Source organism: Falco peregrinus, chromosome 7 (genome assembly GCF_023634155.1).
Source record: "Falco peregrinus isolate bFalPer1 chromosome 7, bFalPer1.pri, whole genome shotgun sequence".
Taxonomy (NCBI): domain Eukaryota; kingdom Metazoa; phylum Chordata; class Aves; order Falconiformes; family Falconidae; genus Falco; species Falco peregrinus.
In genome coordinates, this window is record NC_073727.1 from 24665110 (window position 1) to 24691682 (window position 26573).

Sequence of the window (26573 nt, forward strand, 5' to 3'; positions counted from 1 at the left end):
GGTGCCGGCCCCAGCATGCCTACCCGGGCAGGTACTGCCGCGGGGCTGGGGGGAGCGACGCCTACTCCCGGCGCCTTGCTAGGGCTCGGCACCTCTGCGCGGCCGGGATCGGGGGTAGACCGGGCCGCCGCCGCCCCCCCCCCACACACACCCCTCCTCGCGGGCGGCGGCGAGGCCGCACCCGTGGCAGCGGGTACGCCCGCAGCCCCTCGTAGCGGGCGGAGGCGTACGAGGCCCTGGCCCGCGCCGCCCCGTCCCCTCGCCGGGGCGGAGGGAGAGCGCTGGCCCTCCCCGGGTCCGGGCGCGGGTTCGCGCCGGGCAGCCCTCGCTGCAGCCAGCCGCCGCGGCGGCGTGAGCCGCCTGCGTTCAGCCCGCGGTACTTCTCCCTCGACGTCAAAGTCCGTCGGGTTCGCCCGGGGCGGCGCTTTGCCTTCGGTAACAAGGAACCCGCCGCGGCGCGGGCCGCTGGGGCACGTACGGGATGCGGCGCCCACTCGCGCTCCGCCGCCCCTTTGAAGGCCTCGCCCGTGGCCGAGGGCGCCCGCTTTACCGCACTTTCCGCTGCCCCTCGGCCTTCGCCCTCGCTGAGGGCCGGTACGAGGCCACCGCCCCTCCCTTCGCGGCCGAGGGAGGTGGCCCGGCCAGGTAGAGCGGCGGCTGGGGGCGGGAGGAGGCGCGGTGCGGGGGCGGGCCGAGGCGGAGCGCCCAGACAGCTGGCGCCGGGGTAGCGGCGTGCGGGGCAGCTCCGCGCAGGGGCCGCCGAGCCGCGCCGGGCCGGGCGGTGAGTGGCGGGGCGTGGGGCGAGGCTGCCGCGCCTGCACCTGCGGAGCCGGGCGAGGATGCGGCGCGGCTGGGGGCGGGTAAAGTCCGCCGCGGCTCCTTCCTCCTGCTCATCCCGTCCCGGGACGGGGGAGGACGGCGGCAGCCTCGGCGGGCTTCACCCTCCCGGTAACGCGGGGGCCGTGGCGGCGCGGGGCTGGGCGGCGGCGGGCGGCGGGGTGATACCGTAGCGCTCCCCGCGGGGAAGGAGGCGGCGGTAGGGCCGGGGCGGCCGCGGGGGGCGCGCGTGCTGCAGCGCCGCGGGGCGCGGGGAGAGCCGCTCGGGCGCCGGCGGGCGGTCGCGGCGTGTGCAGCGAATAAACTATGTTTAAAACGCGCCGAAGCAGCCCCCGTGCTGCCGCGGGGAACCCGCTCCCCTCGGCAGGTCAGGTCCGCCGAAGTAGGAAATACTCGCGGTGTTTTGAAATGGACATCTCAAAACAAGTATTCATCGTACCGGCATGTGAAAAGTGCTAATATATTAAAATGCAAATATGCATGTATACTCGGCAGTGCTGTTGCGTGTTTCCTGTTTACCATGTTAATTAGAAGTTGTAAGGGAAAACTTCGGTAAGAGTAATCCACGGCAGCGTTTGACCCAGTAATGCTCATTGAGTGATGCAGTGGCTCTGTATAGTTCTGGGTTTTCTAGCCCAAAACAAGCCCAAGTATTTATTGAACCTCATTAATGAGAAATGTATGACTTGTAATACAACTTACACCTTTGAAGCTATTTTCTCCCGGTGCAACTCAACCAGTGTGGAGAGGAAAGTTAAACTCCCCACTCTTGCATTTTGTGAGGGAAGTTTTGACCAACAGTTTGTTCCCAGTCTCGCAGATGCCGGGATGCTTTCTTGTATTATTTTGGGTGACGTTAACTAACTGCAGAAGTTTGAGACTGGGGACATACGGTGTTGGTATATTGTAAGGCAACATGAGCATACTTGTAAACAAACAGGCAAAAACATACAGAAGGATCTTGGGATTTATACTGTTCTTTGAGGATTTTGTTTTTCTTGTTCTTTTTTGAGAGCTTGTGTTGTTCAATACACTGTTTTGTTTCCCTTCGCTGTGTCCTTTTAATTTATAGGTGGTGCTAATACAAACAAATGTATTATAGAAACAATTTCGACATTAACCAAATGTATGTTTGTTTGTTTGTTTTTTGTAGTCCACTTCACAATTTCCAGATTCTTCCAGAGAAGACAATAAAAAGAAACCAGTTTTGGAAAGACTTGGAAATCTGTTTGGTACAGGGAAAAGGAAAAATGTCAAAAGTTCACTAGAACACGCTTCACATCGGAAAGGGGAGAGGTCAGTTTCCCCCCCCAGAGCGCAGCCGATATATTGTAGGCACGTAAAGGAAGGACACGAAGCTCCTCAAGTACAAAACCAAGTGAGAAACATCAGTGCTGTTTGTGAGACACAGGAATATAATTTCAGTGGGGAAGTAGGACCGCTGTATCGTGATACCATTTCAGAATGGAATAGCAGAGGAGTCTCTTCTGACAGTGAGTGGTCAGCAGACTGGAGCAGCAGTAGTGAAACCATTAAAAACTCTTTCTTTGAGAGTAGCCTGAATGTGGAAACCCTGGAACTGGAGAAAGAATCCATCACAGATATAAATAATTCCACAACTCCAGATTTCATAAAAAGCTTGAGAAAGTTGCCTAGTGAAGACTTAGAAAAAACTATCTTAAGCCACAAGCAGCTTGTGAACACGTGGGTGTCTGAGGAGCCTGGGCATGCAAAACCAAAGGATTTGCCATACGAGTTGGAATCTGCAGTGAATGAACGCACTCATTCTGCTAGAGTGTTAACAGTTGATATCTATCTAAGAAAAACAGATGAACTCCTTAATGAACCTGTGACTGTTACATCCGAAGAAAACTGTAGTGACTCAGACACGATGGATAAAAAATCTGCTAATAAAAGATCCGGGAAAAGGAGAAAATCTCAGTCATCTAGTGACATTCCAAATGGAGAAAGAAACCAGGCTGAGACTGCTTCAAGAGAAGAATCTGTTTTTGAGGATGATGTCCCTTCTGAGGTGTTTTCAGACAAGATAATAAACTCAGAAAGAAAAGTGAAGACTCCTCAGCAGACTCCTGAAAGGAATTCCTCTTCCCCAAGTAATAATCAGGACCTAAGAGTTGGATCTGCTCACAAAGGGGCATCTAAAACTGAAGCTGACAAAGGCAAGCAGCAGATCTCAAATGCAACCCCTGCAAGGAGAAGATCATACAAAAAGAATCAGTCGGATTCTGTCCCCATTTCCCCTACTGGTTTGAAGGGTCAGGGAAAAGATTACTCTTCAAAAAGGCAACCTTTAGCATCACCAGAGAGTAACCCAGTGACAAAAAGAACTTCTGTGGAAAAGGGAGCTATACCTGTGGCTTTTGGGGAAGACGGCTTGGAGTCTCCCAAATCTTTGGCTGCTAAGACAGAAGACGCTGCCTTGGTGTTTACTGAAGGCAGAAATGAGACCAAAGCAGTAAAGCACGGCAATGGTTCAGACGGAAGAGCTTTCTTGCGTACTGATGGGATTAAAAATGGAGACCTGTGTACGTCAGCTGAGAAACAGACAAATTCTGATTTAGACAGCTTGAAGCTGAAGAGTTCGGATGCTTCCAGAACAGTCACAACAAAGATTAGCCTGTGAGTAACAAACTAGCTTACCTTATCCCTGTGGCTGCGATTTTGCCTGTATCTCTGTTTAGGATTCTATAGGAACACTAGCTATCTCTCTCTTCTCTATCTAGATTATTTTCAATTAAGAACTGCCTTTTTAAAAAAAATCATAATTACAGTTAATACAACAAACACTGTAGTTAACATGTGTTAGAAAATTAATTATTTTTTCCTTTTTTTTTTTTTGTGGATAGAGAATTTCTTTGTGTCAGTTCCATTATATGGAATAATTTAACATAAATAGAAGCTGCTCTGTCATCATTGTCAGGGCCCCAGTTATTGCTCAGATTAGCTTGGCTGTTACTGACCTTAGTGTAGTTTTGCTGTCTGTAACCAGCTGAGGATGTGGTTGAAGGTTTTGTATGTGAAAATCTCAGAATAAGGAAAATGATCAAGTTGTTCTTTGAAACAACGTAAGTTCTGCTGGTTACTTTGTGAAGACATGTAGGACACAAGGTAGAACTTGATCCATCAAATGATATGATAGATCAGACTCCAGAAATGTCAGTATGTATAGTTGGTATTGTAAGTATGTTTAGGATGAATCGCTTATCAATTTTTATGTGTGTGAATAACATCAGGAATTTGCAGAATTGTGCATATATTAGTTTGCAGGATTTGGTTTTGAACTCAAAGAAATTGTCATCTGTCAAACAGAGGAGATCAGTGGTTTCCTTAGGATTATAAAGTGGATATATTTATAAATTCCACTGTAATGACTAGTATGAGTCCAGCAATTGATTTCCTGGATTCTATTATGTTCTTTTCTACAGTAAATCACTTTATGACATTTGTTACTTCCGTTGTTTGATTGTCACAGCTATGTACTATGCACTATTGCTTTCCTCATTCTGGTACGTTCATTTATACGTGAGAAGAGTACATTGAATCCTGTAGGTCCACCTGAGGTACACCACATGTTCATAATTGCTGTGCAGTCGTGTTACAGGGATGTGAAGGTTCAACATTACGGCTTAAGAAACATCTGTGTTTTCAGTTATGCTTCCCACATTGGAGAAGCACAGGAGCATTTGGAACAATTTCCTTTGCGTGATTTGTAATACTCTACATAGAGTTTGTTCGTTTGTAACTGAATTAAAACCGCATAATACTGAAAGTTAAATTGTGGTATTTTTGTACGTGGTGATGCTTTGCTGTCTGGCAGTATAGATTACAAATCTTAAATTGTGAAGTTTTGTATGTTCACAACTTCAAAGGAAAGGTAGCTTTCATATTTTTCTCTTTGTGTTACTGTCATTAGCGATGATCAAGTTATAAATGCCTGCGTAGCTGAATTTCATTTTTCTGGGTATCCCCTTGGCTTGCTGTACGGTGAATTATCTTCTGCTGTGCTCATAGACAAGTATCTTTTCTGACAGATTTTATTTTAATGAATAAACAGCTTGTTCTATTTTACCTCATTTTATGGGGTGTGTGGTGCACTGTGTCTTGGCGTTGCTGCTGCAATAGGAACTTTAGCCCTGGGTGGGGACTTCTGTGTTGCATGCAAAGTTCCTGATGCATCTGGTAGCTGTCACTGCACAGCACTACAGTTTCTTGAGCCAGACAAACTGATATGGTCAGATTACCTGGTAAAATTTGTAGTCATTCATCAGAACACATGAACGGTAAACCTGGATGTGGATTAAGCTGCTGTAAAATGGGAAAGTGAAAGATGGTGCCATTACTAGAAGATGGTATTGTTTTTTGTTCTCTTGTTACTGCTTTGAACTAGAGAACAGATAACTTTTCCATTTTCAAAACTTGAAAAATTATTGTTAGATAATCCACATTAATCCCTTTCAGACTGAAAAACAGTCATTTACTCACAGACTCGTTTGCCTCCTATAAGATGGATTTTGTATAATCAAAGTAGTTACAACTTAAAAATGCATACTGTCTCTTACTAATGACATTGTGCCAATTCTGGGAATCAAGTTTCTTTAGAAACAGTTTTAAAAGAAGTTGGTTTTGCTGGTTCTCTGCAAGTAATGATAGTGTTTTCTGTCTTTTCTTCTTTTATGTCTGTGTACTGGAACTTGGAAGTCACAGGATACTTCTTGCTCTTGAAAGGGAAAACCTATCAGGTTTGAGACTAAACTGAGGTTGATGGTACATCTTAATCAGTAAATGAAACCTCAGGCAGTAGTTACTTTGATGTGCTTAGAGCAAAACTTGGCTTCAGTTGTCAGATTTGATGTTCAGACATGGTTTTGTAGTTGCCTTTGCATTTATGCCCACTTGTTGAATTATTCTGCTCTGTTAACATGCCATTTTTCTTTGCTCACCTCAATCTGATGTTTTGGCATCAACGTTTTTTGGCATCAGTTACGTGCTTGACATGCTTTGGACAGTATGCTTCAACTATGTGACTCACCTTCCATTTATGACTCGTTAGAAGAGGTTTAACTGCTTGCTCCCACAGGTTAGCTGCAAGGTGTAGCTGAAGAGAAGGACATCAGTATTTCTCTTGTGCCTGCTTGTTCCTGGCATTGCAGATCAGCAATGGGTAGCAGGAATCAGTCACACTGGGCTGTTTGTAAGAAAGCATTTGCACTGTTAAGTGAATCCATCTTTCAGTGCTTTCCCCCCATACTAGAGGGGAGACTTAAAGGATGCTCAAACAACATCTACTTTTAAACAAGCTTTGAAACTCAGTTCTTGCAATAAGACATATCTTTTGGCTGCATTTAAAATCAGTATTTCTTAGCATGGAAAAAGGTGTAATGAAAAGACTAGTTAGAGGAGGCCAGCTGTAGTGGATGGAGCTCCAGGGCTGAGCTTTCTATTGCTGTTTGGTGTCAGCTGTTCTTCCTGCTACTGCTGCTGTGCAGAAATACCACAGAATGTGAAATACAAAATGCTAAAGTGGTTGTTTCTGCATACATTTGCAAAGCTTGAAACTAGGCTTGTGAGGTGTTAGGTGTTCATTTAAAACAGGTTTGGGGCATGGCTGATAACTATCAGCGTTAACCATTAAACTTGCTTGTGACAAGGCATACAGGGAGAGACAGATTTTATTAGGAAGATATGTTATGTGTTATGTTGAAATGCATGTAGTAGTGCAAGTGACAAAATGATGGTATGGAAATGAGTCTGTTGAGATAACTAGGCTGTTAGTGATACCTCTTGAAAATACAGGTGGAAGGAGAGGAATCAATATCCTTTGCTGATCTGAAAGGGACATGAAGGGTCCTGGTGAACAGCAAATTCAGCATGTGTCAGTAGTGCATCCTCGTAGCAGGTGAAGGCTAGACCTATGCTGGGCCATGTTGCCAGGAGCATAGCCAGCAGGTCAAAGCAGATACTGTTTGGTGCTCAAGAGTCTGCATCTGTGGCATTGTATCAAGTTGTACCTCTCCCTCCTATTCCAACTCTCTTCTGGTACAAGAGAGATGTTCACAAAGTGGAATGAATGCAGTGGGGAGCCATTAAGAAGGTGATGGCACTAGAGCATACCATGTACGAGGAGAAGCTGAAGCAGCTTGATTTCTTCAACTGAGAAGGATATGGGTAGACCTCAATCACCTCTCACTACCTACAGAGGTATTACAGAAAAGGTAGAGCAGGATTTGTCCCTGAGGTGTGCAGTGAAGGGACAATAGCCATGGTTGCAGGTTGCAACAGTGAACTTTCAATGGGGTATAAGGCAAAAATAATTCACAGTGATGCTGACTGACCTGCTGTAACACTTCCCTAGTAAGGCTGTGAAATCTTGACCCTTGGAGATACACAGAACTTGGTCAGACAAAGCTTTCAGCAGCTTGATCTAGCTTTGAAGCTATCCCTGTTTTGAGCAGGAAGTTGGACTAGCTGATCTTTAGACGTCCCTTGCAACCATCCAAAAAAGTCATAGAATAATTTAACTTCCAAAATGTTAGGAAAAACAGTTGTACTGCAGATGAAAAGTGGTGTCTAAATATATTTATGTTTTGTGGTAGTTCCCTCCCTACCTTCCCCCTTTCAGGAATAATTTTTTCCTTTCTCTGGACTTAAATTTTCCAAGTGTGTTTGATTAGCATCTATCTGAAGTATGGGCAGTTGTTCTTAAGTTTACTATTTCCTTTTTTATTGATCGTGTGTTCTTCATAAGGGCCTTATGTGAACCAACATGAGCAGGCTGGTAGTTACCATGAGTGCTGTCGGGAATTCTTTTCCAAAAAGACATGGTGATGTTTAATAGTTGCTTACTGTGTAGATTCTTAAGCAGCTAATATTGGGTTCCTTCTGTTATTTCAGTAAGTTTGTTCTTCATGCTTTTCCCAAGAAAAGAAGCTTGTTCAATGGAGAGTCTTGCTTTAGTATGCTTGGGATGGGTCTGAGGAGAAGGAGAAAGGAGTGATCTCAGTTTTTAGGTTGTTCATATTAACTCGTATCTCATGCTTTTTTTTCTTGAACTAAAGAGCTGCCTGAGTGCTCGGTGAACACAGTTTGTGTAGATAAAAAAGAAGAAAGCACTTAAATACCAGAACCATCCATTGATTGATAGAGCATTTGAGGCTTTGGAGATTGTTGCTGCAAGCTAGTTTTTTATCTCCTGCCATCATCAGTCTTCATGTAGTGCAGTTTCCATCTGTGCTGCCACTGCAGAGTGTCTCCAGATTGCTCTTTGGAGAACAGGTCTGCCTTTGAGGTGATGGTGGTGTCCTTGACGCTCCTTATCTGACTGATAAATCTTGAAGACAAATGCCCTGCATCTTCACCTCTGTTCATACTGTTCCTGCAGTAGCAAGTGACATGGACAAATGCTTTTTCCTGGATGGAGGTATTCAGAGGAAGGAGGCTTAAAACCCACGGCTGCATGTCATCAGCCTTCTGCCATAGTACATGAGTACTGTGTGCTATGTACTTGTACATGCTTTCTCTATCCACTCTGATGGAGAAGTTTCTGTAAGTGTTTCCTAATTCAATTCTTGTAAAATTAGCAGGTTTAGTTTACACAATTTTAATTGTTAGCTGACTTTCCCTGAAGGAAATGGGAGAGTCCTCACATGCAGTGTTTGCTTAGCCAAGTGATGGTGCAGTGACTGGGGGCAGTTTGCTTTTCCACCAGTACTAATGAGGCCAGAAGAGGTCTTTCACTAGATTTGAGGTTGCTTCTGCAGTGTAAGGGCTTCGAAGGATCTGGGCAGCTGTCTTCAAAACTTGTTGGAGAGGTACATTCAAATGTTAACCAACTCATTATCACCTTAATGAATTGGGATTTGTTTCCTAAACTCTGTAGGGAATTGCATGCGTGTAATTTATTCTGCCTATTCACTATTAAATTTTAATGTCTGTCAGTCATGCCTAGTTAAGCTCTCTGCCTCAACTGCACATGTTGTAGGCCTCTGTTTTTTGTTTTACTGAGCATTACAGAACTACATACATGTTTGAAATATATTCTCCTTATTTAGTGTCTAATTTTTTTTGGTTGTTCATATAGTTACTCCTTTTTTATTTAATTCCTTTTGAGATACAAAATTTTAAATTTAATATGACTGGAAAATTTCATTGTAATGCTACATTTTCTTGTTTTGAAAATTATTTACAAGTCTTTTTAAGATTAATTAAAGATGTAACTCTGTATCACTTTGCTTCCTGTAGTCCAGCCAAACTGAAGAATGTAGAGCTGAATTTTAAAGCACCTATGAATCAAGACAGTTTAGAAGGTGAGCAGGAAACTCTCGAAAAACCAGTTAATAAAACTAACAGCAACATTGCCAACAAAATTTCCTTGTTTGAAAATAAATGTGCTAACCAGAGCCAGAGGCCTACTGACATCCCTGCTTCAAAAAACAGTACCGTACCAAGCACATTTGTTGGCAGAGCAAAGCTGAAATTTGGAAAACAACCTAAGGAAAGCGATCAGCCTGATAAAACGTTAAATAGGCAAAGCAGTCGCCAGAAGTTACTTGAAAATGGCACACCAGAGAAAGAAAGCACTGCAGAATTAAAAGGCAAAAATGAAGAAGGCTCTGCCTCTTATGAGGATATTGGGAAGACAACAGAACTTAAAGTAAAAGCTGCAATATCCCTTTTTAACCAAAGCAGCAAAAATGATGCTGGTAGCGTCTCTGTGAAGCAACCTGATCCAGAATTAAACACAGCTAAAAAAGAAAGTCCACCTTTTAAACTGCCTTTGCACTTGCCCAGTAGAACTGAAAATACTCAAGATACTTCCTACAAAAGAAATAACACAAGCTCAGAATTCCACAGAAATGAAGCAAACACAGATGTTTTATCACCTTGCAATGATGATAAATATCCTTTACCATCCCATCAGGTTTCTAGGTCAGAATTTAGCAAGATGGAAAATAGAGATAAAAAGGCAAAGCCGGGAGATTTGAGCTTTGCAGCACCACAGTATGATGACAGCAGTCAAGATGGCATATTGGCATCAGAGCACATTATCAATACACAGAAGAGCCCCGGCAAAACCTGTAATGGATCTTCTGAGGATGATAGTATTTTTGATTCCCCATCTGACATGAAGAAGTTTGCTGAAACAATAAAAAACCTGGACAGCTCAGTTTGTTTACCCCAGAAAAAGAAGAGGTCAAAGCTTCCCAAGTCCCCAGCACCCCACTTTGCAATGCCTCCCATTCATGAAGACAACTTAGAGAAAGTATTTGATCCTAGTGTGTTTACTTTTGGTTTGGGACTGAGGAGGGACAAAACACAGGATCTGTTACCAGCCCAGCAAATTAAGATGCAAAGCCTGGAAACAATAGCCAGAGTCAGGCCCAAGCGTGCCTCAACAGAGCAAAGTATCATATTCAAAGCCCTGCAGTCATGTAATAGAGAGGAACCTGCCTTTACTCAAGAAATAAATGGAAAGGAGAACATTGATGGTACAGATGGTGAAATTAAGAGATCCCGGCTTGAAAAAAGCTCCCTCTTCTCAAGCTTGCTGTCTTCTACATCTAAAGAAAAGGTTTTTAATCCCTCTGTCACTTCAGTAAATAACACTGCAACAGCTTTTACAACTGATTCCTCGGGGATGCCTCCTTTACAACAGGATGTTTCTGGGCCGTTCAGCATGCCTCAAAAATCTGAGGTAATTAAACATCATTCATGAAATGCAACCATGTAAAATGTTGTTGATCTGCTGAATGACTGTTAATTTTGATTTTGCAATTCAGTCTCTTTCAGATGTCAAGTTTCCAAGTTTTGTGGAGAAGTATATGCAAGCAGATAGTGCAAAAAAAGAACTAAGTTTACAAATGCCCAGTTATGGGAACCCTGAGAAAAGTTTTTCCAGCTGGCTGGGGACAAGCAGATATGAATCAAATGTCCCCGCTGGTTTATTAGATGTGGATGTAAGTACTGTGTTGATTAAAATCTGCCTGGAAAGTTACCCAGCTTTTTTTATTTTCTATAGATGATGTGCATACATTGTGTTGTTTTGTTTCCCTTCTTAGGGACATGCATAGATTGTAAATACATGGAGGTGAATGTAGGTGTGGTATCAGTTTCACCTGATGTCGGCTACACGTGAAAATGAGATGGCATCTATTAACATGATTATGTTTCTTCATGCTGCCCTTGTTTTGAGATTATTCACAAATATGGAAGTGTATGTTTGAATAAGTCTTCATACTTGATTTTGTATTATTTTGAAACGGATCTCATGTAAACATGTAAATTTTATTTTTTATTGTAAATTAGTAGAGTGTTTTCTGTGAACTTCAGAAAGCTCATGCCTGCTTCTTCTATTGACACTAACCTCTCTCCTCTTCCAGCAAGACACTCAGCCATTACACTGTTAAATGAGTAACAGGACAAGCTTTTCTTTTTTAGCCCTCTTTTTGTTCCCAGTATTCCTGTGCATTTGATAGAACATACATATTCTTAAATAATATGTTAAGAACTGCAGAATAGTAATTTTTGAAAGTGCCGCTACAGTAGAGGGTGGCGATTCCTTTGGCTGATTAGGAGCATCTATTCATCATGAGTGAAGGCAGACTTACGTTTTCCCTTTGAGGCAACTTTACCCTAATGTGGGAGAACTTTGTGATTTCTGTTTTCAAAATGATGAACCGATGTCCTATGGTATTTGCTATTTCTGTTGATGTGGGCCTTTGCTGTTACCTGAGAGGAAAATTATAATCCTGAGATCTAAGAACCGTGGGAAGAAATAGGTTCTCCAGAGTTTAATAACTACATTAATGTGAACTGTGGAATTGAAGCAGCATATAAAAAAGTTTGTGAAATACTCTTCCAAAGCTAATGGTTATCTGCTGTTACAGTTCTACTAGAAGGGAGTGGAGGAGTAGTAGAAATAATCTTCTTTCTTCTTCACATTGCAGAAGGAAATCATCCATGGTATCTTGTAATTTTGAGGATGTAGATTTGTCTTTCATGAGAAATGTTTTAGTGTGGGGATAAAAGTTAGGGGGGTTGTTTGCAGTGGTGTAGACTTATACGGCCAGTTAGAAAGGCTTTCTTACTCCGGATGGTCCTGCTTGGGTTTTGAAATCTTGAGTTTAAAGCTAAATGAATAGTACTAATTTATTTATTTTTTTTTTTTTTTGCTACTTAAACTGTTGCTCCTGAGTGGGTTTCAATTTTTCAGTAGAGTATGGAGGCCTGATATGGCAAGGGTGTATGTATACATATAAGCTCACTGTTGAGAGAAGCCTGTTAGGTTCCAAAGGGTTGCAGGATTTCTGTAGCACTGTTGCTGACTCGGAATTGTCTTGCTCAAGTTAGACAGGAACTGGAAATGTTTGTATGATGTATACCTACTGTGCATCTTCCACTGACTAAGAAAATGATGATGCGATGGCTAATGGGTAGCGTGAAGGAAAAAAGTAAGGGCAGCCCAAAACAATGACTTTGTAATTCCTTAAAACACAGAGCAAGTTCTAACTGGAATTGAAGCACAGGCTAAAAAACCAGTCATGCTTCAACGCATCTTGATGATGCTACAGAAATCTGATGGTGGTTAGGAACTCTGTTTTGAGACCACTACCTGCCCTCTGTGCTGACTAATACGTTCTAATTAGTTCCATGCGCATGTTGCTGGTTATCTTAGGCTGCAGCCTATTTAGAGGCAGGACCTGTCTGGGGGTTTTTGTTGTTCATTTGAATAGTTCCTAGAAGAGCAGGACCTTGTCCCAGAATGAGTACTCCTGTCCTTGCTAGGAAACCAAACACATAATTGCAGTGCTTGCTTTATTTGTTTTAAGATGAAGTGATACAACCACAACTTTTCCATGTATTCTATATCATAAATTTTATCACTGACTTCAGCATTGTTTTAGATTTTGTGTACCTCAATGTGTTTTATTTGTTCTCCACATTTGTAGTCTATCACTTAATGCAGAGTGTCTTGTGTTTTTTGAAGAAACCTATCTTGTAACGAGGTGTTCAGCACAAAATTGATTATGCTAGTTAGTTCATACATGGATATGCCATCATCCCTCCTCAGTCTTTTCATATATTCCTTCAAAATTACTGCATGCTTTGTGGTTACTAGACATTTAAACCTTCATTAATATCTTTATCATTGTAGAGCATGTACTTCATTAATGCCAGGTTTTAAAGTAGTCACTTGGTTTGAAACTCCTGGAATATGTAGGAAGCTGATCAGAAGGATTTTAAAGCATTTCAAATCTGAGGCTAATTGGCTTCAGTGAAATGATAATTCAGGATTAAAAAAAAAGTGTGTAAATTTGTACATTTGTGGCAAGATACTCTTCTTCAGGAGGAAGAAGGAATCGAAACAGTAAATAGGTGTAGTTGAAGTGTTACCAGCTTTTTACTGTTCAGACTAATATTTGTTTTGTTTTACTAGCTCAGTTTTTGTAGCTGAGCATCTTCATTGAATACATTTTTGATTTGTGGGTTTTTTTGTTACTTTCCTCTCCCCGTTATTAGGCACTTTCAAGAAACGGACAAAGTAAAATCAATCCCAGACCTGGCAAGGTAAGATCAATTTTATTATCTTTACTGTTCCTCTCTATGTTTAAAGCATACCAAGATAGAATTATATGTTATTGGTGTTTGTGGTTTTTTCTTGTTTTGTTTTTTTAACACAGCTGGTGATATACTGTGAATCAGACTATCAAAAAAATGGTATCGAAGTTTTCCATGATGTTCTGGATTGCAGTTCTTGGGTTCTGTCACCAACAATTTTAGTTAAAGTCATCAGAGGGTGGTAAGAGATTGATTTTTACTCTTCGTTATTGGTCTATCCAAAAATCTTTTGAAACCCAGCATGCAGTTGACAGTAAGTCTGTCTTGCAAACTGGCAATGTAAAGTAGACATTGAGCAAGAACGTGGCATTTTTCCTCCACAATAGGAAGTTCTGGGCTGGGAAACTTACTTTACTGACAAATTGAGTGAGTGTTAAGATCTAGAAGGCTGCAACATTTCACCAGGCATAGGCATGGGATGAAATGACAGATTCTGTCCAGCTACACTGCCCTTTGACTCCTCTCCCCTTTATGGGTTCTTGCAAAGTATTTGGATTGGGCTAAAAGGCTAGCAAAGGATTTTAAAGCCATGTCTGACATGGATTTGGATGCAGAAGATTAATTCTGTTTCCAAAGGTATAAGGTGGTGGTGTAGAGATGGTTGACTCTTTCTCTGATAAGTCCAGAGGGAATTTTTCTCTAAAAGCTATATTGCCTAAGAGTAAGTCAAAACAAGTTCATCTCCTACTTTCTTCATAGTATTGTGAGAACAGCCATTATTAGTTTGGATAGCGTGGCAAGTTAAGTTGTGGCCGGGCTGTGATACAGTCAAACAGGTTCTCAAAAGTAGTGATCTGATAGTAAGCTGCAGGAAAAAAGGGCTAGCTGCAGTAGGAGGTACTGGGAAGCACACTGATTGCTGTTTAGCTTCAGAAAACTGGAATGAAAATCTTTTGATCTGTGTGAACCAGGTCTTCTTTTTTTAACGTGGACTAGGGGACTGGGTGTTTTTTTTCCCCTTTTCAGCTGAGAGCTTGGAGCAGAGGGTGGGTTGTATTTGCACACGGATATAGTTTTCATCTAGTGATATATTCAAACCTGCTGTTAAAGTTGTGCTTGTCTTCTGAGCAGTCTTATCATCCTTTGGCACATCTGTACAAGCCCCTGTGAAACTTTAGACTGCTGTTCACAGGATCCAAGTAGCATGTCTGTTTATACATGACACAACAGTCTGCAGTGTCAACATTTTCTGGCCTACAAATTGGTTCTGATTGGTATCTCATGCAAAAGTCTGGTATTCACAGACAGTAGTCTTGCTGCCCCAAATCATCAATTTAAAAAGGTGGAGGAGTTTTGGATGAAATTACAAAGTCAGTGGTAGGCATATTTGTTTTTACCATTGTTTTTAAAAGTATCACAGAGACCAGAAATGGCTTGTATCAGCAGTACTGGGCAAATAAGCTGTACTGGGGTGGCAGGAAGGGTCTGGAAATAATATTTCTTATGAAAGGATTTGTTAAATGGGAGCATGATTTTTGCAATTCACACTTGATAAAGCACCATTAAAAATGAGATATTTTTTTTTTTATTTTAAGCTGGATACTCTATGAGAAACCAAATTTTGAAGGTCCCTCTATTCCCCTGGAAGAAGGAGAGCTGGAACTCCCAGATATTTGGGGTGCAGGTACTTCTGAAGAGCAAATGGAATGCAAATCTCTAAAGCCTGCAGTGATTGGTTCAATAAGACATGTTGTTAAGGCAAGTAATAGAAGTGAAGTAAATTTGTATAGATCTTTAATGCTTGGTGGTGTTCTATACTGATAAAAAGTGTGATTGGTGTATTACGACACAAGTGTAACATGAGTTGTAAATGCATGAAACAATCTTCTGTGTTGAATTTTTTGTTTATACACAAAATAAATGTGGGGACTTTTGCACAGTGGGGATTATGGTAGCATGCACTGGAAGGATAGGGCAAGAAGAAAACTTAGTGTTTATTATTAGAATAGCCTCCAAAATGCTATGTACAGCATATTCTTTTTAGCCTGGTCAGTCTCTCAGGAAAAACATCCCAGAAAACCATCAGTAATTCCATAGATTCAGATTTGCAGAAGATGTCTGTGACTTTTTCTTTTTTTTAATATAAACCAAATTTACACTTAAAAAACTTCAGTGTCAAACACCAAACCTCCTTTAATACTCAAAAAAATAGCCCTGTATGTGGAAACTTACCATGGAGTTTCACACGTGGTGGAACAGCCTTCCTACGTGCACTTTTAACCTACTATTAAGTAGTTACCTTTGCAGGTTGCCAAAACAAACATAACTATAAAGTAATTTGACTAGGAAAAGAAAAAGGAGGAATATATATTGCTTGTAACTACAATTCTTGCTTAAGTTGCAGTTCTCTTCAAGAATGGCTTGCTTGGTATTTTCTTCGGATTTAATTTGCTAGAGGAGATGTTAACTGATGAAGGAAGATGCATTCCTGCCTGGATGGCAGAAAGTAAACAATGTAAATGCTGATTAGAGATTGGCTGACTGTCTTGGTCCAGAGACAGGCAAACTGGCCTAGTTATACTTTTATTATAGGCATCTAATAGCAGTAGTAATTGACAAGAGGGAGAAGCAATTTAAAATAAACAGATGTTTCAAAACTGATTTAGTTATCCACATTAATTACAGAACTCACAGCACAGATTAAGTGATTATGGCAATCTTCATTTTTCAGGATTACAGGGTTTGCCGAATTGATTTGTATACAGAACCTGAAGGGTTAGGAATCGTGACTTCCTTTTTTGACGACACTGAAGAAACAGGAGTGTTCGGCGCCACTCAGAAGACTTGTTCTATCAAAGTACACTGGGGCATGTAAGTGCATAGTTCTGCATGAACATGTACTGCTATGAAAGGAATTTGTTTTAAACTATTTGTTACACCTATCAGACATGCAAGCAAGCTTATGTTAATTCTAGTCCTGTATTTTGGAAGTATTTGTTGACAGTAGCATTAGTACCTCACTGTAATGCTTCCACCCTTGGAGAGGCTGACCTCTTAAAATGACTTGTTAAAGCCAGTTTTCTCCTGCTTGCACATAGTAAAGACAGAGTAACCCTTGTATATTTGTAGCAAAGGAGTGAGTTAGCCTCTCCTGCTCTTTCTCATTCAAGCAAACATTGTGAGAGTTTGGGGATGAACTGTTACAAGACCACATTTCCTGCTTGCTTTCCTCTAAACTTTACATCTTTGTACCAGGAGAAGAAAATTTGCAAGCCCTTGTGTTACAAAATAACAGTTGGTGTCACATCTGGACTCTGGAAAGCAGTCTTGTATTTCACAGTGCATTTTAATCGGTGTGTTTGTGGTGACGTTTAGGACATACCTGTTTATGTCACCTGAAACTACCTAGCCATGTGAGTTAGGAGTCTAATGTATGCCATGAACTAAACAAGCTTTTATGAGAAAAGAGACTTGTAAGTAAAATCCAGACATTGTACAATTGGTAGTTTTGATAACTTAATAAACAAACTTGTAAATTGGTACTGAAAATATGCCTCAAAGTGATACTAGGAAAAGTATGTACAAGATGGAGGCCGCTTTCAGAGAAAGCAAGAGTGGAATTGCTTTTCAGTGATGTTGGGTCCTGCAGAACACTTCACAGGGTGTGCAGACCTCGGTTGTTACCGGTTGGCCGTGTTGTGTTTCAGCACTGATGATGGCATTTGCCTTGCTGCAAATAGTCTATTTAACTATCAAAACCTGCCCAACTAAAGACAAGTGTTACATACCACTGCAAAGATGTATTCAAATATGCCAGTAGATAAATGAGGCATTTTAGTTGTTAGGTAAAGGGTATTTTATCTGATTAAATCTTTACACCTTGATTCAAGGAAAAAGTTAAGCACTCGGGTATATAAGGAAATTTTAAGATGTCCAGGCAGTTGGTTCTCTGACAGGAGGTTATTTCTGTTGAACTGCAAGCTTAATGCAAATTACATGTCTGCCAAGAGTAATGAAATCAGGTAAGTTACTTAGAGGTTGATTACTAATTGACTTCATCTACTTCTCCACTTCATTTCTGTCCCTCACTTAAAAGCATTCTGTGAATAGTGAAATTACAATTTTTTTGTAAGAAAGCAGAGCCAGCGCACATCTCTCAGGCTTCAGACTGCTCCTTATTTTTGCATCAGTGTGACAACATTTTTTGCACTAAATCTGTGTAAACTCTTAGTCTTCATTTCTCTGTGTTGCATTTGGATCCCTTGAGGAAAGGCAGACTCGTATTTGCACTAGGAAGCAAAGTAGACAGTTGAAAAATAATCTCTCAGATGTCAGTTCATTAGTCCAGTGTAGAAAGAAGTCGTTTCTGCCAATTGCTTGCACGAGAAATTCAGTAAATTGTTGCTGCTTCTTTGCATGCTGGAGGGGTTTTTCTTTCCATTAGTTTACAGGCATGGCATAGTTCACTATTGGCAGTTGAGTTAAGCTCTGATTCTGAGTCACCTTGCCATGCAGGTGTGGTTGTATCTCGTTGAAGTTTCCCAGTGTTCATGCTTAATTGTTGTTTACTAAAAGCTGCCAATGAAAATGAGTCAACGCACCTTTATCTTCAGATTGTACTTTCTCCTTCATCTTCCATATGTTTAAATTTTTGCAATGAAGTTAGAATCACAGAATTATTTAGGTTGGAAAAGGCCTTTAAGATCATCCAGTCCAACCGTTAACCCAGGACTGCCAAGTCCATCACTAAACCATGTCCCTAAGCACCGTATCTACACGCCACCTCCAGGGATGGTGACTCCACCACTTCCTTGGGGAGCCTGTTCCAATACCTGACAACCCTTCCCATGATATTTTTTTTTTTCCTAATATCCAATCTAAACCTTCTGTGGCACAACTTAAGGCCGTTTCCTCTTGTCTTGTCACTTGTTACTTGGGAGAAGAGACCAGCACCCAACCTCCTACAGCCTCCTTTCAGGTAGCTGTAGAGAGCAACAAGGTCCACCTGAGGTGCTTTTTCTCCGGGCTAAACAACCCCAGTTCCCTCAGCTGCTCCTCACAAGACTTGCTTTGTAGATGCTTCACCAGCCCCGTTGCCCTTCTCTGGACACGCTCCAGCACCTCCACATCCCTCTTGCAGTGAGGGGCCCAAAACTGAACACAGGATTTGAGGTCTGGCCTCACCAGTGCCCAGTACAGGGGGACGGTCACTGCCCCAGTCCTGCTGGCCACGCTGTCTCAGATACAAGCCGGGATGCTGGTGGCCTCCTTGGCCACCTGGGCACACTGCTGGCTCACGTTCAGCTGGCTGCTGACCAGCACCCCCAGGCCCTTTCCCCCAGGCCCTTTCCAGCCACCCTTCCCCCAGCCTGTAGCGCTGCGTGGGGCTGGTGTGACCCAAGGGCAGGACCCGGCACTGAGCCTGGTTGAACCTCATGCAACTGGCCTGGGCCCATCGGTCCAGCCTGCCCAGCTCCCTCTGCAGAGCCTTCCTGCCCTCAGCAGATCAGCATCCCGCTCAACTCGGTGCTGTCTGCAGACCTACTGAGGGTGCACTTGGTCCCCTTGTCCAGATTGTCGATAAAGATATTAAACAGGACTGGCCCTGATCCTGAGCCCTGGGGAACATCACTTGTGACTGGCCGTAAGTTGAGGGCCTACTGAGTGGTGAGACACAAGGTATCAAACATTGAGCTATAGACAGCAATAAAACGTAAGCTCCTTGTTTGTTTCCTGGAACCCTACGTCTGTGGTGAAGCTATACCAACTTGTGCCAGTTTGCATCAGCTTGGAATCGGCCTTTTAAGCATAACAGAGTGCTGGATTATTTTAAAGTCTTTCTGATATCGCCAGATTTATACGTTATGATCCTTACATGATTGAAGGGTTGGCTGCATAGTGTTCCAGTTTACTGTTTGTTTAATACTGCTCCATGCTGCACTTCTGAGAGATCAGTAAATTTAACTGGAAGAAATACATCGCCATCCTTATGCAAAGATCAGCACTATGTTTCTTTGTTCCCAGTGATTACCGGCTAAGATTTTCTTGAAAAAGCTTTGAAAAACTACCGTTGCTGTCCCCATCAGGAATTTTTAAAATTATGTCTTTCAAAGCAGATTTATTAGCAGATACAAACCATGAGGAAATAGATTTCTAAGGAGTTGTCAGGTTTTTCTATGTATAACACAAGTTTAGAACTTTGTGTTGAAAGTTTTTGCAACAAATTCAAGCCTAGGTTAGTAGAGATCTTTTAAGTTCTTGAAAATTGATTCTGCATATTTTATAACTACTCTAAAAATAATACAGAATAACCTTAAGTCTTGAAACTTGAGTCAAAACTTGAGTTGCCTTCAGATAAGAGAAAATCAAATTCTTAACTGTCTGTTCATTGTACTGATAATTTTTTTTTTTAGCCTGTTCAAACAAAACACATCTGTTATTGGCAGTTCCTGCACAGGCACTGAATTTTGCCCATATGCCAGCTTGTAGCTGGCAATTGTAAAGAAGCAAAGTTTTATTAAGGGTACAGTGTTGTCTTTCCTAAAGTAGGCATATTGTCTTATTCTTTACTGTTCAGAAATGTTATGAGGTTTTTATCTTTTCCTTTCCTTATCCCCACCCTCCCCTGCCCTTTAGATGGCTGATTTATGAAGAACCTGGTTTCCAGGGAGTTCCTTTAATGTTGGAGCCTGGTGAATATCCAAATTTAGCATTCTGGGAGAAGAAGGAAGCCTACATTAGGTCCATGAGGCCCTTGAAAATGGTAAAATACTGTTATTACTTGCAAGTTACATTACCCGTGTTTATGTGTAGAAATGTTGTGTTAAAGTGGCTAGATATTTCAAGACTCAAAAAAATGTAACTCTTTGAAAAACAGAATTTTTAGTCTGTAAAATACTTGTCTCTTTCAACATTTGATTGCATCCATTTCTGTTTTTAATCTGCCTTTTTGTTTTCACTTGTGTTCTTCAAGGAAGGTTTCATCTTAATTCTGTCTTTGTGAAGAGCTGATGATTCTTACAGTTGCCTATAAGTATAGACAACTTAATTTTATTATTTTTTTTTTACAGGGTGGTCGCAAAGTTGAATTCAGTGGAGAGCCAAAGGTAAAAGTCAATATTTATTTGATTGTCCAAAGTTATTTTATAACACATGAGGTACACATGGGTAGATAAATATATCTTGACTATGTACCAGCTACTGATGGTTTAGCGGCTGATCCTGCTGTATATGACTATGAAACTGCAATTTCTGTCACATTTATGCATCCATCATTTACATATATGACAGTATTAATATCTATCTGGATAATGCAGGTGGGTAATGAACATTCAGGCCCTCATGTTGCATCTCTAAGGGAAAGACCTCTTTAAGAAGACAGAGACATCCCACTAATTATTTCCATAATATTGCCTTCTACTTTATGTGCCCATGCAAAAGAAACTGTCTGTTGTCAGAATTTATCATGCTCTCTGTAACTTTTCTTTTACTTCATTTCTGCTGCAGGTAATCATTTATGAGAAGCCTTTCTTTGAAGGGAGACATGTGGAAATAGAATCGGAGATCTTTATGCTTGATGACAAGGAGTCAGAAGAAAAAACAAGCCTTCCACTTACATCAGTGGGATCCATGAAAGTACTGGGAGGAATGTAAGTGTGGGAGAACATCAGCAATATTTCCCCTTCTGCTGAAGTAGTAACTCCATAGGCTGGAAATTGCAGTGGACAAATTCAGTACCCATTTATTTTCTCTGTTTTCCTGGGTTTTGGGTTTAGATAGAAGCCTGGGTTAACTTTGCAAATACAGAAAAAGAACAAATTTCACACATATGTATCTCCTCCATAACAACACAGAGTGGCTGTTGTCCGTTTTCACATGCAGACTGTTGTTGTTGTTGTTTAGTTGGGTCGCTTATGAGAAGCCTGGGTTTGAAGGCCATCAGTACTTGCTGGAAGAAGGAGCGTATCGGGATTGGACAGACTGGGGAGGCTATGATGAAGAGTTGCAGTCACTGCGACCAATTGTTGGTGTAAGTTCCAAGAACAGGTAGTAGTCATCTCCTGAGTGCATTAAGATGTCATGTTGCATTTTCCTTATGATGTTTCTCTTTCTTTTAACAGGATTTCACAAGCTCCCATATGATAATGTACAGTGAAAAAGACTTTGGATCAAAGGGTTCCAATATTAATGTGTTAGGAATTATTTCCAATCTGAAAGACACGGGGTATGGGCTGAGGACACAGTCTATAAATGTGCTAAGTGGCGTGTAAGTGATACTTACAATTACCTGTTAATTTTAAATGTGCTGTTATTTTCAGAATTTGATGGTATTTTTCAGCATTCTGACTTCTAATGCCTGTGTGGAGTCTTCAGATAAAATGTTCTGCCCTTGACTGCAGAATATTAAAAGTAAAATGTTTGTGAACATGTGTAGTAAATTGGTTTTCTTTTCACAATAAGATCAGATGGTGCCAGAAAATATAGACTTAATGTTACACAAAGTAGGAAAGTATGAGAGGGTGTTTCATTGCAGAGGTAGAAATAGCTTGTTCTCATGGCTGTATTTTTACGGGTTTTTTAAAGCATTTTAACAACAAAACTGTTATGGAACTAATTCTCAGGTTTGACACTAATTTCCAGGCTTCTTGTGTTTGGCCAGAGGTAAATTCCTTGCTTTCTCTCGGTTGTGTGTAAAATGGAGATAACTCTTCCTATGCTCACTAATACGTTCTGGTATTAAGGATACTAACTGTTCTAAAAAGTAACACTATAGTGAATCCTGTAGGTTAATAGTGTTTTAGTATCATGGTGGGGCTTTTTTTTAGTTTTTTTTGAACGCAGTCATTCCCAAAACTTTGTGTTAGCATGGCCATTAACAACTCTCACTCTTTTGTACCACCTATGTTGTCACACACAGTCAATAAGCTGATAGACTGCTGTTTGATCTGTTCAGTACATCAGTTACACAGCCTTGCAGACTGCATCAAAGCATTTTGGAAACAGAAACAAGTATTAGCAATCATGTCTCCAAATAGACAAAATTATGAGAGGTACTGTCTCTCTCCCTCTCTGGTATGCAGGTGACTTGCTGAAAGCTCTCCTTTACCCAAAAACACCCCTAAATCTTTCTCTGTGTTTTCTGTGCTACATCCTTGCTAGTTTTGTCTGGATAAAGATTGCAGAAGCAAGCTCAGTGCATTCCAGAGGAACGCTTTTAGTTTGTATATGAATATGGTGTGACAGCAGGTTTTTTTCCGCCTTGTGACCTCTGAAGCCACCGTGCTCTTTTGTCTTCTGTAATACGCAAGGGAGATTCATGGGAAAGAGTCACCTCTGAAGGTTGGAAAATAAATTGTGGGTTACCTATCATGCCCTTTGTGTAGTTGGTCTAGTAAATGTGTCTCGCAGCTGAGATAGGAATGGTACTTGAGTTTGCATATTCCAGTGATTAAGCGTGACTCTAATACTCTGGTGGTAAAGGTGGCTAGAAGTCATTACAAACAAAACTCTTTTCCCACAGACTGCTACTGCCCTGTAATCTCACCTTGTAGTCTCTTAAAGATGTAATTTGTAGTGATAAGCTTTTATAAAAATGTAGGTGCATTGTTCATAACAGGTGACTAGCACTCAGCTCTTAACAGTCTTGTAGGACCCTTTTGTTTTCAAAGAAGTTGTGAGTGTTTGGGGGTTTTGTGGTGGTGTTCTTGCTAATGTGTCAGAAAGGCTGAATGATTCATGTTAAATCATGCTTGGTAATACAGTGCTTTATTTTAAGTGTTAAGTAACAGTTCAGGTGAAAAGGTTTTCTATCTTTTTCTTGCAAGATATGAGTCTTAAAAGTGATGAATAATCCATTGAGCAATTTCCTGAGCTGGTTAGACTGTAGTGTAGATGATGTCATAGTGAACTGTGACAGATTCAGTAATAGCTTGTCATAATATTTCAAAGTAACCTTCCTGGTATCATATTGAAAATACTTCATTAAAAAGAAAGAAAAAGTCAAAAATATAAAACCCTTCATAGCAACTGTTTAACTACAGGTATCTGGGGTAAGCAGTTACAGCAGTAACAGATAACAGATGATCTGTATTTCCCACATAATTTCATTGCTTCATAATTTAAAGGGTATATCAAAGGAAACAAAGCCTGACACTGCAGTGCACAGATACTACTGGACAAGTTCTAAGCTGAATTGCAACTCTAAACTGTATGCTGAAGACAGCCCAGCTCTGCATTTGGGGACTGAATAGTCCGTTTTGGGGTAATTGCACACTAGCTGCATTAAAATTTTCAGCTGTTGTGTTTCTGAAGGATATTTCCAAGCAGTATTTTAACTTCTTAGCTAAATCCATTTTAAAGACACAACCCCCAAAAAAGTTCTAAGGTGATGAGGGCTGACAGTTTTAAAAATTAAAATGTTTGAGTGTTCTTCAAAGACCAGCCAAGCATAAAATCCAGGATATTTTATTATTGTGCCATTGAGGTGAGAGAAAGCAATGCAGACTGCCTGAAAATAGGAGAGGCCTTTCTTCTAAGTAGGGTTTGATTTTTACTTCCAAATTGGCAGAATTTTAAGTGGCGGAAAATGGAAGTATTTACTAGCAACGGGTAACACCCTTTACAGGTTTAAGCAAGTACCAAAATCAACTGTTGTACAATTTTGATTTCATCTCTGCTTAAAAAACTCCCGAAGCTTACATTTAATAGTGATCAAAATCACAGAAACTGCATATTTGAAATGTGCCTTTTCTTTATTCATAAACTCATGAAACTTTAGCCAAAAATACTGAAAAAACTCTTTGTCTTTCATTTGATACTTTTTGAACTTGGTGGAAGAACTTTTCCAAATCTTTTTTACGTAGGCGTTTGTTTTACTGTGGTCCTGTAATCAGCCTGGTTTTCCCCTAATTTTCAAGTAATTAGTCTACAGAGCAGATTTGGCTGCTTCTAGTGTACATATGGATAGTGATATTAAGGAAATCATTAGGTGATGAATAGCTCATATACAGGAGCCAGAATGCAGTAAATTTAATCTAGATGCACTTAGGAAGGTAACACGCATGAGACTAAGGAGACCTGAGGTACAAGAACAAACCTCCACTGGGAGCTGAAAAGGGCAAGAGCCCTTGCGTGCCCCATGGGAAAACATTTCGGACAAAGCTTCTGCTTCCCTCCCTTTCTGAACTGAGCTGAACTGACATCAAAAAAACCTTTTCAAGGAGTCGCAAAATTAAAGTTTGCGGGTCTCTGGGATACTAGGAATCACAAGCACAAAAGGGTATGATAAAGAACCTGTTTTCTCTCTTTCCTAGAAACAGAGTTTTATTACTTCATCCTCTCTGTTCATCGTGCTACAAATCTGCAAATGCCACTTAACTTCCTGGCCCCTCGTGGTCTATCTGCTTAGTATGTATGGGCCAATTTAAACTCATTGACTCCATGTAGTCTTTAAACTTTAAAGATTATGGATTCTATTTCAGACCTGAAGGAGTGCTGCTGTCCCTGAAAACTTTCTGTTTACAGCTATGGCATTTAGTTTAATGAAGGTGTTGTCATTTCTTTTAGTTGAGAGAGAAGGTCCTTCTAGGATGTAGGTAATCTGTCCTATCCTAAAATGAGTCTGATCAATGCAAAAATGGGGATTACCCCTCTCAGCTAATGTTAGAAATAGCAAATGTGAAGAGAAATGGCCAATGTTATGAAAGATAAAGTTAGGTAAGATGAGTCACGGGCTAACCATGGGCAAAGATAATTTTTGGCAAGTTATCTGCATTTGGATTCTTGACTGTTCTTTCGGACACTGTTTGGAGCTGTGCTTCCTAGACATCATATATAGAAGACTCTGGGGAAAGATACTGTGTGTGTAATAATATTAACAATACATAAATGACACTTTTCTCAGCATCTTTGGTTCCAGGGGCTTGGATGGTGCAGAGGAGTAAAGGTCTCCAGCACCACCCTACGAGCAACCTGGGTGAGGCTGTTGCTCAGGCAATTTGTAGAGCTGGGTTCTACAAAAACTGTTAAGAGAACTGGCTCCATGTAGGGCAGGGTGGTTGCTGCCATGTGGCAGAGCAGTACGTCAGTTTTTTTGTGGTGCCTGGTTACTGACTCTCCTTCTCAGATATGGAGGCGATGTCTTGCTCTCCAGGCCTTTCTGTTACGTCAGAAGCTGGATTAAGGCAGTGCTCCTTCCTAAGGATAGTCTTTTGAGGTCTGACAGGTTTAGCTGGTACTGAATTCAGCTGCCTGTCCTTGATGATGTTACTACTCTCAGCAGCTTGTAGGGGCTTCTGAATGAAGTGGAAAAGCGCAAGTATTTCACAGCAAGCCCTGACTCTAGAAGCTCTCTTAACTGCATGGGCTAACTTGCATGGGAGAGTGGTACTTACTTACTGAAATCCCAATGATTTCAGCATAAACATATGCAAGTGAGTCGATTACTTCTGTATTCGGCTTCTTATTAGATGGGAGAAATGAAATAACTGCTATTGAGAGATTCTTAGGAGGCATCTGCCATGTTTTATCATTCACTTAATATCAGAAATGCTTGTTTGCATAGATGTCAATGAAGTTAAACTGTCATGCACAGTAGTTGTACCCTAGCATTTGTGCACTGAAAAATCTAGTGAATGTCTGCTGAAGAAATTGGTTAAGAAAACCTCAATTTTCACAGCTTCTGGTATATGTGGCATACAGGTATAGACACACCTGAGACATTTGAACTGCCTGCTCAATTTATTGTACATACCAATGTCTCTTTGATGAATTACTATGAGGTGATTTTGAAATGTGCCTTGAAATATGCCTTAAGTAATTAGTGCATAACAGGTTAGAATAATTGATTATATCTGAGGCAAACCAAGAGATGTGAACAGTGATAAATGCAAATCACTGCATGGGTGTTTGCCATGGACAAATAATAAAAAGTTCATCCTCTCAGCACATACATGTTGATGCAGCTTTATTGCAGTTTGAAGTAATCCCACTTGTTGTATCTGCAGAGATTCTGGTATTTGGTTTTGGAATAAGTTTAACAGAATCCAGTTGCTTGACACAGAGATCATTTTATGGTGAATTTACATGGTGAAAGTTAGCCTCCACTGCACATTTTAAATTCCATATCATTTTACTGCTTTATGATGTGAAATTTTTTGTTT

General features: G+C 41.0%; 1 protein-coding gene across 1 annotated transcript in view; it reads left to right on the forward strand.

The window, feature by feature from the left end:
* Positions 1–710: 710 nt before the first annotated feature.
* CRYBG1 (crystallin beta-gamma domain containing 1) overlaps positions 711–26573 on the forward strand; it is a 45841-nt gene continuing 19978 nt past the window's right edge. The window contains exons 1-13 of the mRNA XM_055809486.1: positions 711–781; positions 1991–3477; positions 9097–10549; positions 10635–10811; positions 13375–13422; positions 13536–13654; positions 15009–15171; positions 16145–16284; positions 20050–20176; positions 20484–20519; positions 20920–21062; positions 21316–21442; positions 21534–21679. Coding sequence (XP_055665461.1) covers positions 2729–3477; positions 9097–10549; positions 10635–10811; positions 13375–13422; positions 13536–13654; positions 15009–15171; positions 16145–16284; positions 20050–20176; positions 20484–20519; positions 20920–21062; positions 21316–21442; positions 21534–21679 — 3428 coding nt within the window. The 5' untranslated portion in view covers positions 711–781; positions 1991–2728. The remainder of the gene's footprint in view (positions 782–1990; positions 3478–9096; positions 10550–10634; positions 10812–13374; positions 13423–13535; positions 13655–15008; positions 15172–16144; positions 16285–20049; positions 20177–20483; positions 20520–20919; positions 21063–21315; positions 21443–21533; positions 21680–26573) is intronic.